Source organism: Myotis brandtii, unplaced genomic scaffold (assembly GCF_000412655.1).
Source record: "Myotis brandtii unplaced genomic scaffold, ASM41265v1 scaffold363, whole genome shotgun sequence".
Lineage (NCBI taxonomy): Eukaryota > Metazoa > Chordata > Mammalia > Chiroptera > Vespertilionidae > Myotis > Myotis brandtii.
In genome coordinates, this window is record NW_005363938.1 from 1,700,518 (window position 1) to 1,721,114 (window position 20,597).

The 20,597-nt window shown below is 44.4% G+C and overlaps 1 protein-coding gene across 1 annotated transcript in view; it reads left to right on the forward strand.

Annotated features, from left to right (window-relative positions):
- The window catches only part of LOC102247166 (chromosome unknown open reading frame, human C16orf45), a 97,826-nt gene that overhangs the window by 38,364 nt on the left and 38,865 nt on the right, over window positions 1-20,597 (forward strand). The window contains exon 2 of the mRNA XM_005871990.2: window positions 19,141-19,264. Within this exon, the coding sequence (XP_005872052.1) occupies window positions 19,141-19,264 (124 nt within the window). The remainder of the gene's footprint in view (window positions 1-19,140; window positions 19,265-20,597) is intronic.

Below are 20,597 nucleotides of genomic sequence, written 5' to 3' on the forward strand. Positions count from 1 at the left end.
ATTCTGACTGTGAGCATTAGGAGAGGTTGTGCTGGCATTCTGACTGTGAGCATTAGGAGAGGTTGTGCTGGCATTCTGACTGAGCATTAGGAGAGGTTGTGCTGACATTGTGACTGTGAGCATTAGGAGATGCTTGTGCTGGCATTCTAACTATGAGCATTAGGAGCGGTTGTACTGGCATTCTGAGTGTGAGCATTAGGAGAGGTTGAGCTGGCATTCTGACTGTGAGCATTAGGAGAGGTTGTGCTGGCATTCTGACTGAGCATTAGGAGAGGTTGTGCTGGCATTCTGACTGAGCATTAGGAGAGGTTGTGCTGGCATTCTGACTGAGCATTAGGAGAGGTTGTGCTGGCATTCTGACTGAGCATTAGGAGAGGTTGTGCTGGCATTCTGACTGAGCATTAGGAGAGGTTGTGCTGGCATTCTGACTGAGCATTAGGAGAGGTTGTGCTGGCATTCTGACTGAGCATTAGGAGAGGTTGTGCTGGCATTCTGACTGAGCATTAGGAGAGGTTGTGCTGGCATTCTGACTGAGCATTAGGAGAGGTTGTGCTGGCATTCTGACTGAGCATTAGGAGAGGTTGTGCTGGCATTCTGACTGAGCATTAGGAGAGGTTGTGCTGGCATTCTGACTGAGCATTAGGAGAGGTTGTGCTGGCATTCTGACTGAGCATTAGGAGAGGTTGTGCTGGCATTCTGACTGAGCATTAGGAGAGGTTGTGCTGGCATTCTGACTGAGCATTAGGAGAGGTTGTGCTGGCATTCTGACTGAGCATTAGGAGAGGTTGTGCTGGCATTCTGACTGAGCATTAGGAGAGGTTGTGCTGGCATTCTGACTGAGCATTAGGAGAGGTTGTGCTGGCATTCTGACTGAGCATTAGGAGAGGTTGTGCTGGCATTCTGACTGAGCATTAGGAGAGGTTGTGCTGGCATTCTGACTGTGCACAGGGGAGAGACAAGGGGACTGCCCTGGATCCACAGCCCTGTTGCCCCAGAGTCACTTTCACCCCCTCCTGCTCCTCCTTATACGTTTCTCTTAGAAGATATAGAGTATCTGTGTGACTCTCTTGGTTGTATGTTATAGAAAACTAAAGCCACTTAAGCAAAAACTGAGTACACTGGGATATCTTGCTCTAGGGGTGGTTGATCCAGGGGCTTCAAGTACCTCATCTATTTCTCTTCATCTCTTGGCTCTTCCCCGCTCCATGAAGGTTTGCTTTTAGATCTCAGGTGATGGCAGGTTTGAGTCCAGCTGGAAACCAGAAAGGGTTTCTGTTCCCCTAAGAGCTCACATAAGAGTTCCAGACCGGATTACTTGTGTTTTGTTATTGGGCTTCACGCCCACCTGGACCAGCCCCAGTGGCAAAACAGAACTCCACACCTGGGTGAGGGCAGCCCCTCCATCCCGAAGACCTGGGGGTGGTGCCTGAGTTTGGTAATTGGAGTCCTGTTACCAAAGGAAGGTGAATGGATGCCAGGAGGCAGAATCAACAAATGTCCCCTCCACATGGGGGACATCACACTGTGACATTTAGAGTCTAAATGTCCTGAACAAAACGAGTGGAGTTGCTGCCAGGAGCAGGAAATTGTCACTCACACCCCCTCTTCTGGAAGGAATTGCTTGTCTTCCCTTTGGCAAAATTCTTTCAGCAGGTTCCAGTTTCTCTTGGAGCAGACCTGGGTCTGGCAAACCCGGAGCTTTAGAAAGGTTTTTTCATTGTCTGAGCAATCAGGTGGCTTGGACTCTCAGCACTCAGTTGATTCAAATTCTGTTTAGGGGAAGCAGTGACTTGAATAACTAACAGCCTGGCTCAGCCACTCACCCCCTTAGTAAAGGCAGACCCAGCCCAACCTTCTAGTTGGGCTCAAAATAGCTATTTCCTGTTGGACTTTTGTTGACAGTCAACCCTGTTCCTCCCCTATCCCCCCATCCCTCCCATAAAGTCTTTTTCTAACTTTCCCCAAATATAACTTACCACCTAAAATTTATCCTATGGTAGGCTTCATTCCGACCCTGTTTTTATTTTACTCTTAGTGGTCCATTTCAAATTCAGTATATTTTCCCCTCATCCTTTGCCAAACCGAGACTGTACCCACCACTTTAAGAGATGCCAAGCTGGTGTGTGGAAGGAAAAAAAACAAACCACTTTTTCCTCCACCCATCACAGGCTCTCTGGCTGGGGCCTTATAAATTAGACTAACAAGTTTCCTGATGTGGGCTTGCCATTATTTCTGTTGGACTTTTCTAAGCTCAGTGGGTATTGTTGACAGTTAACCTTGTTCCTCCCCTCTCCCCCCATCCCTCCCACAAAGTCTTTTTCTAACTTTCCCCAAATATAATTTACCACCTCAAATTTATCCTATGGTAGGCTTCATTCCGACCCTGTTTTTATTTTACTCTTAGTGGTCCATTTCAAATTCAGTATATTTTCCCCTCATCCTTTGCCAAACCGAGACTGTACCCACCACTTTAAGAGATGCCAAGCTGGTGTGTGGAAGGAAAAAAAACAAACCACTTTTTCCTCCACCCATCATAGGCTCTCTGGCTGGGGCCTTATAAATTAGACTAACAAAAGACATATTAAAAGAAGAAAACAAACAGAAGTGTGTTAACTTGTGCCTTGCACCTCTATGTAGGAGCACTCAGCAATGAGTAACTTATAAGGGTGGTTAGAACTTGGGCTTACATAGCATCTTAACAAAAGAAGAATAAATATTTAGAGAAGTGACAAGACAAAGGAAAATGACTTTGATTTTCTTACGGGAAGGAAACTATATGAGAGAAACTAATGGAAGATAAGGACTCGTTAGTAAGTTTGCTGTGTAGATTCCTTTGGTGCCAACTTCAAACTAAGGATCTATAAAGTGATTAACTTCCTGGGTGGAGAGACGGGTTTACAAATTTATGTCATGCTTTTAGGCAAATAGGGGGAGGGAAGAGAGCTTTTCTTGTAACTTTTTTTTCCCGTAGGATGGTTAGAACTTGGACTTACATAGCATCTTAACAAAAGAACAATAAATGTTTAAAGAAGTGACAAGACAAAGGAAAATGACTTTAATTTTCTTTCGGGAAGGAAACTACGAATACACACACACACACACACACACACACACACACACACACACACAGGGGAGAAACTAATGGATGATAAGGACTCGTTAGTAAGTTTGTTGTGTAGATTCCTCTGGTGCCAACTTCAAACTAAGGATCTATAAAGTGATTAACTTCCTGGGAGGGGAGACAGGTTTACAAATTTATGTCCTGCTTTTAGGCAAATAGGGGGAGGGAAGAGAGCTTTTCTTGTATCTTTTTTTTCCTCTCAATTACTTTTGGCTCCAAATAATTGTTATGCACTCAAATACATTGCCTCCCTGGGACTTGTCTGTCACACCCCAGTTCAGTCAGCCCTGTCTGTGGGAATAGGATGGCCAGCAACCTCCGGGCTGTCCCACCCTCCGCAAAGATCCACAGAGAGTGGGAGCTGCACAGACAGCTGTGGCTAAGTTGGAAGGAGTGGCAAGCATCTGCATAACTGCAGTAGTGGGTTTATTGATTGCATTTATTTTATTTTGTTGCATTTATTGATTGCTTACTATGACCAGGCCCTGGACTGAGCACTTTGCACACATTATCATGCATTTAATCCTTCAACAACTTTCTGAAGCAATAGCAAGAGGCAGGCCTTCCTACTTCTATGCTTGCTCCTGTAACAGTGCACCCTCTCATGGGAGACAGAGACTTTAAAAAACACTGTCAGTCTCAACACTCCTCTGCTTAAAATTCTGTTTGTCAACCACTGGGACTGAAATCCGAATTTTTCACCAGAGCTACAGGCCCAGCATCATCTGGTCCCTGCCTGTCTCTCCATCCTATGACATTCCTCCCCTTTTTCAGTTTGCTTCACCCACATTGACCTTCTCTCTGTTCTTGAACAGGAAGCTTACTCTATCTCGGGACTTCTGCATTTGCAGTTCCATCTGCCGGTAGCATTCTCTCCTTCCTTCTTCCCAAGCCTGCTCCTTTTGGTCATTCAGTGTCAGCTCAAATATCACTGTCCCAGAGATGTCCACCCTGACTCCACTGTCTGAAGGAGTCACCTGTCAATCGCTTTCTAGCCCATAACCACATTTTATTCTCTGCGTAGTCCTGTTACCTTAAAGGCTATTAGTTTATCTTTTTACCTGCCACCCACCTTCCCCACTAGGATGGATATTTCATTTCTGCAGGCCTGCTCCTAGAACATTGTCTGGTGTATGGTCGTTATGTTGAATAAATGAAAAGCCTTCGAATGACATATGAAGCCACATCACTTGCCCAAGGCCCCATAGAGGAAGGACCACCCAAAGGGGCAGAGTCCTGAGCTTTCAGAAGGGATGTGGAGAGAATAAAAATCAGCACCTAGGAAAATTATCCCTTCTGGATGAACCTTTGTCTCGCTTTTGTGCCCAGTTTTTGTTTTTTAGCGTCTTCCTTTTTTGCAGCCAGGCTGACCCTTGGACTTGAACACTCAGACCGTGCACCTCTTGCAGGATTGTTGGGGAGCGGGTCTTTGCCACACCTCCAGTTCCAGCTGGGCCTCACACGTTCTGGGTTTCTGCTCCACTGGCATGTGGTCCTCTTCATCTTTTAATGAGGGTTTACTTTTTCTAATTATAAAAATGAAAGCAGGCTCTGCCCTCACGGAAGTGCGTATAACTCCCCACCTGGTAAGTGTGGGCTGTGCTCAGTGATTTCCTTTCAAAGAGGACAAAGTGTGAAGGCGTAGGGGAGAGGATGCACAGTGGAGAAACCTGACAGGCACCGCTGAGCCAGGTGACCCAAGTCAACATCAACAGTGACAGGTCATCCTTACAGCACGTGCCCTTGACAGACAGTGATGAGAATGGCAGTGTCCCTCCGTGGTCTTTCTCCCGTAAACCCATAACCCCCGTCTAATCTTCAGAAAAACATCAGACACATGCCATTGAGGGACATTCTGTACAATATTTTATGAGTACGCCTCAAAACTGTCAAGGTCATCAAAAACAAGTGACAGTCTGAGAAACTGTCACAGCCCAGAGGAGCGTAGGAGGCATGACAACTAAATGTCATGTGATATCCTGGATGGAATCTTGAAACAGAGAAAGGGTGTTAGGTAAAAACCAAGGAAATCTGAGCAAAGTATGAACTTTAGTTAATGAAAAAAGTAAAACCCTTAGTATTTCCAGCCCTGATTATTTTGCCTCTGTGATTGATCTCTCTGTTTAGGACCTTCTCTTCTTATGCTGCACTTTTAAAAGATGTGTGTTCTTATTGATTTTTTTAGAGAGAGAAGAAGGAAGAGGGAGAGAGAGAGAAACATCAATGATGAGAGAGAAACAGCACCGATCAGCTGCCTCCTGCACACCCGCTACTGGGGATCAAGCCCGCAACCAGGGCATGTGCCCTGACTGGTAATCCAACCAGTGACTTCTTGGGTCATGGGTCGAAGCTCAAACACCAAGCCACACCGGCCAGGTATCATGCTGCACTTTCAATCCAGCATCTCTGTTTCCACATTTGCCTCCCCTCTTCTGCCATCCTCAAGCTCTCCCTCTGGCTTCCCAGCATGCAGTCTGTGTTTGTGAACATTGAACTTGGCCCACCCATGCTTGCACACAGCCCATACACAGGCTCTCCGGCTGTTTTTACCTGATCCTCAAGGATCCCCAAACACACCCCAAACCACCTCCATTTATCTCATGCTATTCCCCAGTTTCAAACTTTCAGAAGGAAAATAATGTTCTCCAAGCAGTTTATCTCCCCAGTTAAGTTTCCAGCCGGTGAGGGATGAAATGAGCCACATGATTTCCAAGCTAAGCAATTTTTAAAAACTGAAATATTACTTTAGACAGTTCCAATTTATTTTCCTTTAGATTCCAATCATTTCAGCCCCACCAAGAACGGTTTAAAGCAGTACCATCTGGTTCTCTGTCCATCCTTGCGTGACCCAGGCCCTTTGCTTACTTTTGAATTGGTTTATAAATTGGAAGCTTTAGGGAGTCTTAGTAAAGATCATGAATCACAGCTCAGGGTAGATTCATAATTGTCTATACTCATGAAGCCTGAGATTGCAGGGCTGGTGAGTAGTTTTAAAAAAATGAAACTTGAATAATAGGATGAACCTGCAGAAGTGCCACAAAACATTAGTTGTTTGTGTAATTTCATTTGGACAATGACCGTATTGTTATTTCAGGGTTATCAATTTCCACAGTTTTAATTCAGCATCTCTAACAATTCCCTCTGGATTAGGAAGAATACTTTATTTTTTTTGTATGGCCTCAAAGGACCTCAGAAATATGACAGAGAAGTTTGGTGACTCATTGAAGGTCATTTAGAAGTGTTGGGTAAGGACATCAAGTAACAAAAAAATGACATTATAGATTGTTGAATAAAATGCCAGAACTCATGTGTCATCTCCTTCAAAACCCCACCCTGGAGGTAACATACAGATTGTTCAAATAAAACCTTTCTGGAACTCCTCCTGGGAGTGCAATCCCAGTCTGTGTTGAAGTCTTGGGAACTTCCTCCATGATGAAGTTCCCCTCCGTGATGAACCTTTGGTGGAGAGGGAGTTTGATTTTTTTTTGAAACTACCAAAAGTCATTCTGTGCCAAGCTGTGCAAATAGAGTGGGTAATTAAATCATATGAACATAAATGTGTTAAACTGCTTTTCCTGAACGGCTCATAAACTGATTTGAAAGCAGTTGTCAAAGAAGAGTTTGATTATTAATACATCTCCTTATTCCATAAAGGATTTAATAGTCTAAGAAAAGTTTTACAAGGCTTAAGAAATGTTGGTATTATCCTATATATGCAAATCGACCGAATGACAGAATGACCCGTCACTATGACCACCAGGGGACAGATGCTCAATGCAGGAGCTGCCCCCTGGTGGTCAGTACGCTCCCACAGGGGGATGCTCAGCCAGAAGCGGGGCTCATGGCTAGCAAGTGCAGCGGTGGTGGCAGGAGCCTCTCTGGCCTCCGCAGAAGCACTAAGGACCCCTGGGGGATGTCCTGCACGAATGTCGTGCACCAGGCCTCTAGTTAGAAGTATAAAACATTCTAAGAGGATTCCTTAAGGATAATATGCTAGAATATTTGCTTAAAAGTATTTTTATTACCTTAATATCACACCTTCCCTCCACCCCCTCACCCCCTGCCTATGCTGGTTTTGTGGATGATGCAGTTGGGACACATGACTTTTGGTGTTTCTCATTCTCCTTAAGTAGGTATGGTACAGGATGGTATATAAGGTTGGATATTCCCAATGAAGGGAGTTCTGTGAGGGAGGTAAGGTTGGGGCAGGGGCTCCCCAAGGACTTTCCTTTTTCACCCCCAGTTCCAGCTATGGTAGAAGTCAGGTTGGCTGCTTTATCTTTTGATGGTCATGAAGATGATGATGATAACGGTGATGGTAATGATAGTGGTGATGATGATGATGATAGTGATGATGATGATGATGATTGTGATGGTGATGATGGTGATGGTGATATGACAATTGACATTCACCAAGACCTCACTCTGTCCTTACTATATACTAACCTTACATACACTCTCTCATTCAACCCTCATCACAATCAATGAGTAGCTTCTATTATTATCCCCACTTAATAGATGACGGTTATTGAGGAAGGAGAAGGTTGCATAACCCACTTACCAACTACACAAATAGTTATTATGGGATGAAAAAATATGGCAAACAAGGATCATTAGACCCACTTTACAAGGGAGAAAGGGGAAAGTCAGAGAATTTAAATAACTTCTCCAGGGGCACAAGCCAGGAAGGGGCAGGGCCCTCATTCTGACTTGAGTCATGCTCTCAGCCAAGTGTTGCCATGACGTAGCTGCTGGCACTGAGCTGGGTGGTGTGGACAATCAATGCTCAGTGAGCAGGACGGCAGTCGCACTACTTGGTTATCCCAACTCCTTAAGTCAGTGGTTCTCAACCTTCCTAATGTCGCGACCCTTTAATACAGTTCCTCATGTCGTGGTGACCCCCAACCATAAAATTATTTTCGTTGCTACTTCATAACTGTAATTTTGCTACTGTTATGAATCGTAATGTAAATATCTGATATGCAGGATGTATTTTCATTGTTACAAATTGAACATAATTAAAGCAAATAGTCGCACTGCTTGGTTATCCCAACTCCTTCAGTGAATCTACGTCCCTCCCTACAGACCATAGTTTCTACCCTTGAGGAGGAGGATGACCCAATCATGGGACCCTCCACAGTAGGGTTTTTGTTTGTTTGTTTTGTTTTGCCTTCTCTATTATGTAATCAGCTGAATAATGGCCTCCCAAAGATGTCTACTCCCTAATGCACAGGACCTGTGAGTATATTACTTTATATAGGACAATAAGAATTAAGGTGTTCTCAAAACACTACTGAAGAAAATGGGTCTAAACCAATGATTCTCAGCCTGGGACAATTTTCCCCCTTCTGATATTTGCAAATGTTGGAAGACATTTTGGGTTGGTGGGAAGATGCTACCAGCTTCTAGTGGGTAGAGTCCTGAGGTGCTGCTAAATATCCTGCCATGCAGAGGTGAAGAATGATCCAGTAAAGGATGATCCAGCTCCAAATGTCAGTAGTGCCTGGGGTGAAAAACTCAGTATGGAGCAAGTGCTCAGAGCAGAGGTGAGATAAAACTCTTGCCTGAGCCCAGCTGGCATGGCTCAGTGGTTGAGTGTCGACCTATGAACCAAGAGGTCAGATTTCGATTCCTGGTCAGGGCACATGCCCGGGTTGCAGGCTTGATCCCCTGTGTGGGGCATGCAGGAGGCAGCGAATCAGTGATTCTCTCTTATCATTGATGTTTCTATCTCTCTTTCCTCCCGTCCTCTCTGAAATCAATAAAAATATTAAAAATAAATAAAAATATAACTCTTGCCTGAGCTTTCAGAATGAGTCTTCAGATGGTCTCACATTGTACTTACTTACCCCCAATGTACAGGTAAGGAACCTGAGGCTTAGAGAAGTCAAGTCACTTGCCCAAGGTCAGCAGCTAGAAAGAAGCAGATGCAGGATTTAAACCCAAGTGAGCTTGATTCTAGCGCCTGCTCCTTAATCTCACTGCTGATGGTGCATTCTCCTAATTACTTTTGTGACCTTGGACAAGTGAGATGTGTCCGAGAAAAAAACTCGGAGAAGCTAAAAATCATGCTCCCGGTAACACTAGAGAATAATAACCATGGCCAGGATTCAGAGGCAAGTCACTTTCTCAGCTGCAAAACCTCCCTTGCAGTGTTGATTGTGAAACTAAAGAGGCATCATGTATGGGAAGGCACTGGGTCATGGGAGGTACAATTGCTCTCTGGACATTCTCCTTCAAAAGGCAGACCAAGGGGAATGGAGCACCCAGGACCATCTGAATTAAAAGCAGTTACTTCATATTCTTGGGAAATGGTGACTCATTAAAAGCAACCAGCCGTTTCCCATTATATTCACCGTATAGCAAGAAGGCGAGATGCTTGGTACATCCCATAAGATGTTTGGGGGTTGAAATTAGCTTCTTCCCTACATGAATGATTGATGACAATAAAAGGCAGGGTGTCGCCAGGAGCCTTTGAAATGCATCAGGATATCCGCTTCCCAGTAATTGGGCCTCAGATGTATTTCCCGGTGTGTAGACTCTCTGTTGGGTTGATGCCAGGAAGATGTGCCTGTGCATACAAACTCAAAGGACTGGGTCCTTGACAGAGGATTGATGAGGCCCCCTTTGGCTCCTCCTTTCAGAGCAGGCATGGGTCTGTTGGAGTAGGACTGCAGTCGTACCTAAAGGGGCAGAGGAGTGGCCCAAATGAGCAGAAGTCTGTTGTTTCCAGAGCTGATGATCCCAATTTTGTTTCTTCCCCCACATTAGTCTGGCTTCTTCCAGGGAAAGGAAATGTGATGGTAGTAAGAATGATACCGACCACTCTGTGTCATGCCCAAGCACTGCACCAAGCACTTGATATGTTATTTAATTTTATCTCCATGGCAGCAAGTCCATGAAGTAGGAGTTACTGTCCCATTTTATAGAAGAGGAAAGCGAGACTTGGGAATGTTAAGTAATGGGTCCAGATCACGCAACTGGTGGTAGAGCCAGGACTTGAACCAGAATCTGTCCAAATCTACTGTCAAGAGTAATGCCAGGGTTCTTGTCCCAGCATCAAGAAGGGTTCAGGAATCTGGAGAAGGCTGTGCGTAGATGTTAAATAGGAATCCAGAGACTAATAAAGAGTCCAGAGACGAAATATAATTTTGATAGGCATTTGGGGGTCAGAGGAGGTTAGCTAAAGGAGCTAAGATCCAAGATCTTAAGTCTAAGGCCTTAGGTTTTCCTCCTCCCCAGGACCTCATGCTTTTTATTAACACAACTTGCCCTGAGGCAAGGCAGAGATATACACTTCCAAGGGTCAGGGTTTGGTAAAGAGTCCATTGTCAGAATGGGGGAATTAGCCTACGGCTGTTCAGGTGTTTGGCCAGTAGGAGGCAATAACATGTAGATTAAGATGCCCTTTAACTGTCTGGCAGCCACAATCAATTTAATGTATCCTATTCAGGTTTGGGGAAATGCCTTTAGCCATTCCCAGATGCAGCCCTGCTGTGCATGCTGGAATTGGTCCCCGGCAGAGTAAGCTGCTGGTGAGCCAATGACCAGCACAGAGCACTGAAGCAAATTTACTCTCTGACATGTAAGCCCTGTGCTAGAAAATCAGCTCCAGGAGGGCACAGCTTTTGTCTGTTTGGTTTCATTCCTCTTGGTGAGAGCAGTATCTGGCATGAAACAGGTTTTCAATGCATATTTATTAAGTGAATAATAAGAGCAAATATTATACAGAGTTATGGAGAGAACTTTGTATGTGCCTGGCACTTACATAAATTTCCTAAGAGATGTGTATGATTTTCCCAGTGTTGCAGATGAAGAAATGGAGGGCAGAGTCTCAACTAATGGGATCAAGGTCAGCATGAGAGCCAGACCCCAGACCCCAAAGTCCATGCTCATAACTGCCCCCTTTGCTTGCCCTCTTCAAGGACTTATTTGGTTTCCACGGCGCCTGCACACACCAACTATTTTTTCTTTATTCTCTTCCCTCCCATCCTCCGCCTTGCTTGTTATTTTAAATCTGTCTTGAATAGGTAACACCTGCCATAGTAAAATTTCAAACAATACAGCTAGAAGTAATGCATCCGCATCTTGGTGTTGTTAACAGTGAACTAAGTGAAGGATATACGGAGAATCACTATAGTATCTTTGCTACTTTCCTAGTAATCTAAAATTAGTCCAAAATAAAAAATTTATTAAATAATCCAAACAGTAGAAAAGGGCATATTAGGTAGAAGGTGATTCTCCCCAACACTGACCCCCAGCCCCCCACATCCTCCAAGGCAGCCACTGTAGCCCTTCTCTTCTGTGTCCTTATGAATATGTTTTAAGGATGCTGGACACCTAATAAATGATGTGGGAATGAAATGAATGGGCCCACCTTCGTTTAATTACCTGGGTGATATCAGCGAGTTTGAAATAAGGACTCAACATGGATGATTCATCTTTGGATGAAAAAGTTGACAAATGGTTGAGAATTGTCCTTCAGGCCTGAGTTCTTATTTATTTATTTATTTATTTCTGAGTTTTCATTTAATTTCCAGTGAGAACTCAAGAGTTTGGCTCACTGCTGCTTGTCAAAAGACCCTAAGAACTGCATCCTGTCGCATCATTCCACATCCTATCCCACATGCAGAGGCTGATCTAAAGGACCTCTAAGACCCATCCAACCCAAAGCAATGGGATTCCATTCTGCAGCAGCGTTCTCAAGGGTAGGAGGGGTATCCTAGTGGTACAGATGCTTCTAGCATCAAATACCATTGAATTACATTGTGGGAAAAGTACTCTCTTTTCCAATTATCAACCTTTGTAATTACCAAAGAAGAAAGTCTCAATTTGGTGTTTTGTTTCTAATGCTTGTCTAGTACTTGCTAACTGTCTAATACTTGCTAATTCACCTTGTTAAGAAAGAAAGATTAGGCTTCAATTTGAGCCTTGAGCCTACAGTATTTAGCTAGAATTTGATAACATCACTGTATTTCCATTGAATTTATTTTTATGGATATTTTCTAATTTTGCCAAGTGATAGGGACTTATTATTATGGACATAATATAAAATTCCCTTTAAGAGGCTTATTTGAATTTTTTTATAGTCAATGTAAAGAAATATTGAGTAAATGATAGCATAGACCAGTAATGGCGAACCTTTTGAGCTCGGCATGTCAGCATTTTGAAAACCCTAACTTAACTCTGGTGCCGTGTCACATATAGAAATTTTTTGATATTTGCAACCATAGTAAAACAAAGACTTATGTTTTTGATATTTATTTTATATATTTAAATGCCATTTAACAAAGAAAAACCAACCAAAAAAATGAGTTCGTGTGTCACCTCTGACACGCGTGTCATAGGTTCGCCATCACTGGCATAGACAGTGTATTAGTCTGCTCGGGCTGCTGTAACACAACTCCATAGATTTAGGTGTCTTAAGTAACAGACTTTTATTTCTCATGGTTCTGGAAGCTGGGAAGCCCAGGGTGAAAGCACTGGCAGATCCAGTGTTTGGTGAGGACCCTCTTCCTGGTTTGTAGATGGCTGCCTTCTTGTTGTGTCCTCACTTGGTGAAGAGCAGAGAGAGGAAGCAAGCTCTTGTGTCTCCTCTTCATCACGGGGGCCTCACCCTCATGAACTTATCTAACGCTAATTACCTTTCAAAGCCCCCACCTCTTAATGCCATCACATTGGGGGATAGCATTTCAACAACTGAATTTGAGGAGGGGGGATACAAACATTCAGTCCATAGCAGGTGGTACATGGCTGTGATGAATTCTGTGCAGTGACTCAGAGTTTGTTCTGCAGCCCTTTGACCTACAGCATGATGCTTTGGAATCATGCAGACCTGAGTCTGAGTCCCAGCTCTGCCACTCATAGGTCGAGTGATTTTGGCCAAACACTTAGGATCTCTCTGAACCTCATCTTCTTAATCTCTAAAGGGAAGGTGATAATGATAATACCTACCTGCTAAGGTGTTTAGAAGTGGTTGGCTCACAGTTAAATAAATGCTTAATATGAGCGAGTTCTGGAGCATATTCCAGGTGCATACAGTTATGAAGCAGAAACATAAGCAGGGGCTGTTTAGGGGACCGTGGGCTTAAATTCCTACTCTGAGCCATGGTTAGAAAAGACAGGCCAGGGAAGACTTCTCGTCGGTCCCCAGAGTTTTACCCTTCTCAGCTATATTTAAGTTACAGGTTTCTGGGAGATTGCCACCCCTGTCTCTGGGCAGCTTTACGTTTTTTGAGATAAATGACTAAGCCTGCTGGCGCGTCCCAGTCATGCCCAGTGTTCGGCTCGTGTTCGCTGGTGCTTCAGCACCCATGAGGCATGCGTCTCCCTGGTGTGGCATTTGGGGATAAAAGATGGATTTAGCTGCTTCTTCCCCCAGAAGTGACTCAGCTCCTAGAGGCTCAGTGACAGCAATGGCAGTTGGAGCCCTGGGGCCTTCCGTGCCTTAGTGCTTTGCTCTGTCTACACAGCAGCTGGGCTCTGCCTGGAAACAGGTAGTAGGGCCTCATAGAGACTGTCTTCTCGAGCCAGCCTGAAATGCTGCCTGTCTCCTTCCAGGATTTGTCCTCCTCATGGACACATGCGTTAGCAGCTGTTGGATGCCTGCCTTCTAGCTGAGAAATGTTGTCGAGGAGGTTTCCATCACACTAGCTCTGTCACACAAATTCACACGGAAAAGCAACCCGCTATGCATGAGATTCATTTATTCATGCCCTATACCAGCGTTTCTTAGAATCCGGTCTGAAAACCTCCTGCGTGAAAGTCCCTGGGGATAGAGACAGAGAAGCCGCCTTTTTAACAAGCTCCCCAGATAATCAGCATGCCTGCTAATACTTGAGAACAGCTACTCTCCATGTGCCTAACGCAACAGAATATATTCAGTTCTCTCTATTGTTAAGATGATGATGGCTTAAGTGGGGAGGTAGTTCTTAAATGAATATGACTGATTACAAAAAGGGCTTTGGAGTAGGACAGATCTGGAGTTAAATCTTACTCTTTTCCTGAGCCTCAACTTGCTCACCTGTGAAATGGGGATTCTGTATTTACCACCCACGGCTGTTTTGAGAATCAGAGCCTGGCATGTGACAAGTGCTCAATAAATGTTAGTTATTATTGTTACTGTATAAACCTGTAGTGGGTTTTAAAAACCCTTTAAACGGGGGAAATTATAGCATCTACTATCTAGGGCAGGGGTTGGCAAACTTTTTCTGTAAAGGGCTAGGTAGTAGATATTTGAGGTTTTGTAGGCCACATGATCTCTGTTGCAGCTACTACATTCTGCTGTTATAGTGCAAAAACAACCATAAATAACATGTAAATGAATGAGCATGGCCAGTGTTCCAGTCAGACTTTACCTACAAAATCATGCCAGAAACTGGATTTGGCTTATAGGTATTGTGAAGATAAATGAGATATGGTTTAGAGTAAGCCTAGCACAGTGGCTGGCACAGAGCACTCACTACAAGAAAGGATTCTAATTAATTTGTATCTGATTTTGAGATCTAGGCTTCACTCCATTCTCCAGGGGAAGGAAAGTATCCCTGATGGAGTCTTTTCAATAGAGGCATCATCCTCATTCTTTGCCCAAAGTCAAAGCTAAATGTTCATCTCAGCACCTGGAGCCTGGCAGTGCCATCACCTCCACCCTCCCCCAAGCACGGAGGTAAAATGCCAACCCATGGGGTGTGATTAATTCTCTTGTCACACACTTTGCTCCAGGATGTTTTGTCATTTTCAGCATCTGTCCCATGGAAATCAGGTTGCCCCATCTGAACCGTGATGTGAGAAACCCATTTATATCTGCAGGGTCATTAACCATGAGCTTTTGCATCCTCAAATACTTTTATCCCTCGCCTGGAGGCTGTATAATGTGGTTAAGAGAAAGAGAGAGAAAGAGACAGAAGGAGAGACAGACCTAGGTTTGGATTCTGTCTCTGCAGTGTTCAAGTAGTGCAATGTTGGTCAAGTCACTTTCCTTCTCTAAGCTTCAGATTCATCATTTGTAAACTAGGGATTAAATGGGAAAATATATATAAAGCCTCAGCACAGTGTAACGCACAAGAGCTATTGAACTCCATTTTGCAAACAAGAAAGTGATGCTAAGTGATAAAGGGGGCTCATTCAAGGTCATATAACCAGTGATTGGCCTCAGATCAAGGATCTCCGACTGGCCCTCAGCTGGTTGTCACATGCCCCATCCCCTGGCCACCTCCTGGGATGGGACTCCTGCTGCTTCAAGGCAGGGCTGTGCTTCATGTGACTAAAGCTCTTGAAGAATGTGACATCACTCTGAGGTAGCATGTGAGCCTGTGACCATTCATCACTGCAGGGCTAAGTAGTGCTCTCCCAAAATTCATATCCACCCAGAACCTCAGACCTTATTTGTAATAGGGTGTTTGCAGAGGCAATTTAGATAAAGATTGGCCTGGCTACAGTGGCTCAGTTGGTTGAGTGTTGTCTTGTTTCTCTCTCTCTCTCTCTCCCTTCCTCTCTCTCTAAAAATTAATAAAAACATTTTTTAAAAAAGATAAAGATCAGCCCTAGCCAGTTTGGCTCAGTGGATAGAGCGTCGGCCTGTGGACTGAAGGGTCCCGGGTTCGATTCCGGTCAAGGGCACATGCCCGGGTTGCAGGCTCGATCCCCAGTAGGGGGCGTGCAGGAGGCAGCCAATCAATGATTCTCTCTCATCATTGATGTTTCTATCTCTCTCTCCCTCTCCCTTCCTCTCTGAAATTAATAAAAATATTAGAAAAAAAATAAAGATCAAAACAAGATCATAGTGGACTATGGTGGGCCCTAAATCCAATGAGGTGGAAAAGGGCAGAGAAGGACACATAGAGCTACAGGGATGAAGGCCATGTGAAAACAAAGGCAGAGGTTGGAGCAATGCTGCCACAAGCCAAGGGTTGCAGGAGCCAGAAGGATCTGGAAGAGGCAAGGAAGAATCCTCCCCTAGAGCCTTTGGAGAGAGTGTGGCCCTGCAGACACCCGATTTGGGACTTTGGCATCCAGAACTGTGAAGGAAGACCTTCCTGTTGTTTTAGCCACCCAGTTTGTGGTGAATTGTTCTGGCAGCCCTAGGACTTGTAAGATGTGAATAATTAGGGTATTGGACTTAGAACACCTGTCTGGGCAAAGGACAGAGATGATGAGTCAAGGAGTGTGCATTGTGGAGGCACACATGTGCTCAGCTTTGAGCTTTTGTTTCATTTGTAAAAAAGAGAACATCCCAATCCTGCTGGCTTGTGGGGAGGATAAAGAGATGGCATGGCAGAGTGGGCCCAGTGGTGATAACCAAAATGATTGTAACCATGCATTGAGCATGGCATGCCTCGGTTAATTCAGTTCTCACAACTGCCCTGGCTGGCTGGGTCTCTTAGTATCCTCATGTTACAGAGGAGGAAACGGAGTCACGAGAGGTTAATTAAGACCACACAGCTAGTGAGAAGCAGAGCTGAGACTCAAACCCAGGCCACCTGACTTCAGAACATCCCCTACCTCCCATCCCTAAATCACCACTACCCTATATCGTCCTGTGCTCAAAGTTGGTGCTCCTTGAAGCTGGTCCTCTAGCCTAGTTGGAACCCAGGACACAGTAATGCTCAATTCATAATAATATTTTAATCTTGTTTTTTCTCCTATCCTCCTTCCTCAAGCCAGGCCTTTTGATTGGTGGAGAGGTGGATTGAAGGGTATGGCAATTTACCAAAAATCTGACATCTAGTGAAGAACTCTGGGTCAGGAGATTCCCACAGATGACAAAGCAGTTGTGCAGGCTTTTGGGAGTGGGGCCTCTTCTGAGATCCAAGCAGGCAGGAACTAACTTAGGGAGGTCTGTAATCACAGTCCCTGGGCAGGTGTACTGGGTCAGGGCTCCAGGTTATAGAAGGGAGACAGGTAGAGAGGAGGCAGCTTTCCAAACCACTGGCTGGGATGTAAGGAAAAAGACAAATGCAGGGTAGCAGCACTGAGGGGCCAGGTGTGGAAGGAGTTAGCCGATATAGGTGATGTGATGTTGGCCTTAGAGTGGAACAAGAACATCCCCTCCCCTGGGTCTCTTTCTCTACCTAGGAAAGGCCTTAGAATATTGCATCCTTTGCAGGATTCCCTCTGGAAATGTGGGCTAAAGGAATCTCTTACATGCATGCAGAGATTTAGTTTTGAGAATGCTCATCACAGGCCTGTTTATAGTGGGGAAAAATAGAAAACAACCTAACTTTCTGGGGGTTGGTGAAGTGATTCATGATACAGCCACAAATAGAAAACTACACAGCCTTTCACACTGCTGCTGGGGAAGAACATCTGAGGACGTGCAAAAATGCTCGTGATATGTTATTAAGTAAAAAAGAGCAGGTAGGAAAATGTGAGACCCTAACTTTATACAGTATGACAAAAACCAGACTTATAAAATAGTGAATGTATCTATATATATAAAAGCCAAGCGATCAGAACAACCAGAACAACCGGTCACTATGACGCACACTGCGGCTGGCCAGTCGGCCCAATCAGGGGCAGAGCCAGCCAGCCAACCTCCACAGCACGAATTCGTGCACCGGGCCTCTAGTATGTATATAATCCTATATAATAAGAGCTGATATGCTAATTAGACCAGATGGCAGAACCACCTTCCAGAACCACCTTCCGTGACCAGTGGGTGGGGGGCGGGGCCGCAGGGCTGTGAGGCAGCCGGGACTGTGAAGGCCTACCCTTGCACAGATTTTGGTCATCGGGCCTGTATATATGTGTGTATGTGTATATATACATATATATGTAGTGTCTTTCTCTATATAGATGATAATGTGTATGTGGTAATATATATGGTTATATATGTTTTAAGTATGTTTTTAATATATAGCAATATATACACTGAGTGGCCAGATTATTATGACTGGCCAGATTATTATGACCACCCCATCAGTACTTCGTTGGGCCACCTTTTGCCTTCAATACTGCGGCGATTCTTCTTGGCATTGACTCCACGAGATGTTGAAAGGTGATGCGAGGGATCTGACACCATGCCTGATGAATAGTACTGTCCAGTTCTGTGAGATTTGATGGTTGTGGAACCAGCTGCCTGATGGCTCTTTTAACTTCGTCCCAAAAATGCTCAATTGGATTGAGATCTGGTGATTGTGGGGGCCACCTAAGCAAGGTAAAGTCTCTCTCATGTTCTTGAAACCACTCCTGCACAATACGAGCACTGTGGCATGGCGCATTGTCTTGTTGGAAGAAGCCATCTCCATTGGGATACACCATCAACATAATAGGATGAACTTGATCAGCAACGATACTTAGGTATGTTGTGCTATTCAGACGTTTATAATGGTCTGGCCCTCTAGCAACTTCAGGGTGAAATTATAGCTAATTTGCCTACAAATGTCAGGTGGTCATAATAATCTGGCCACTCAATGTATAACTAACTATAAATATAAAACCAGATGACTTTCCATCAAAATGTGGATAGTGGGTCTCTCTGGGCATTGTGGTAGTGGATGACTTTTTACCTTGTTATTTTTTGCCTGTCTGTATTATCTGAATTTTCTACAACAAACTTGTATTATTTTATATTACTCTTGCTTACATTACTTAGTATTCCTGTAAGGTGATAATTAATGGTATTACTATAAAATAATTATTATAAAACTTTCTTCTGTTTAAAGTTGAACTTGGTCTTGGTGGCTGGGACCTGGCAAAGTGGCCATGGTTTGGGGGAGCAGAGACTCAAGAGCCGGGAACAGCCAGGGACTGTCAAGGCCACAGACACGATCGTGAGCAGGTTTTGGTGAGCCCACCTGAGCCTCCATGTGCCATCATAACAGTGTTCCCACTGAAAAATGTGTTTTCCAGTTTCCAAAGGGCCTTCTGGAAAACACACACGTGCAGTGAAAGCTGAGATCCGAGTGCCTTTGCCGTGTGTGAAGGTCGCTGGGTCGAGTCTGGTCCCCGAAATGAGGAAATCCTTGCAAACCAGTGCACACTTGGGGCCTTGACCCCTGCGTTTCATGTCTCCTACACAGGTCAGCTGGACATCATCTCCATGGCAGAGACAACCATGATGCCAGAGGAGATCGAGCTGGAAATGGCGAAAATCCAGCGTCTCCGGGAAGTTTTGGTCCGACGGGAGTCAGAGCTCAGGTTTATGTGAGTGTCTGGGGAAGCAGCCGAGAAAAAAAAGGGGGTTCAGGGGGAGGATACCTGAGAAGCTAACATTTACTGTTTATTACTGCATGCCAGGCACTGCAATAAAGGCATTAGGTACATTACAAAAAAAAGAAAATCTCATTTGATTCTCACTACTGCCTAGAGAAGTAGGTATCATAATCTGGTGTTTTAAACAAGACCCTGAAGTTGCGATTGAATTCAGGACAGTCTGACTCCAAAGCCTAAGCTCTTTCTATGTTTCATTGTGAGGAGACGTGGAAGGAGACAGATGGGGGTGGGGAGAGGTAGGGGTGGGGGTGTGGTGGGGACCAGAGGTGGTGCCCTGTGCTGGGGTTGTTAAGAGCACACACTTTGGGTTCAGATAGGCCTGAGATTTTTAAAAACAATGCTGGGTGAGATTGGGCAGGTTATTTAGCCTCTCTTCATTTGTAAATTGGGGGGAAATAATAATACCTCTCTCCTGGGATCTTAGCAGCCTTAGAGTTACATAATTTGAAAATCTGTTGTCTGTAGAGCACAGCATTCCTGAAGAATTACAGGTAGTCTTTTGAAAAAACTATAATTTTAAAAATTGAACTCTGAAGAGAAACAGTGAGAGTTTAAAAGCAAAACAAAACAAAAACAGACCGTTTAAGAGAAAAATTTCCTACACTGCCTGTCAGCTCCCAACACAAACTCCACTCAAAGAAGCAGCAACATGACACATTCCAGGCATGTGCTAAGCTCCTCTCACCCATTCTGTCATCTGTTTCTCTCAATGCCATGAGGCCGGTTTTGGTTTTATCTCAGTTTGTGGATGAGGAGACTGAGGCTCAGGCAAGTTAACTTGCTCAGGGCCTCCCAGCTAGTAAACGGGGGAGTTAGGATTGAGACCCAGCTCTTCCTGCTTTCAAAACCCATATTCTAACCCTTACATTTTATGCCCTTCTCTCTCACCCCATGAAATGGACCACAGTATTAATAGTGGCCATTTATGTAGCTCTCTGTATGGGCCAGACCCTGTGCTAAATGCACATGCACGATTCCTTCTCATGGGAGCCCTTAGAGCAGTGGTTCTCAACCTTCCTACTGCCGCGACCCTTTAATACAGCTCCTCATGTTGTGGTGACCCCCAACCATAAAATTATTTTCGTTGCTACTTCATAACTGTAATTTTGCTACTGTTATGAATCGTCATGTAAATATCTGATATGCAGGATGTATTTTCATTGTTACAAATTGAACATAATTAAAGCATAGTGATTAATCACAAAAACAATATGTAATTATATATGTGTTTTCCGATGGTCTTAGGCGACCCCTGTGAAAGGGT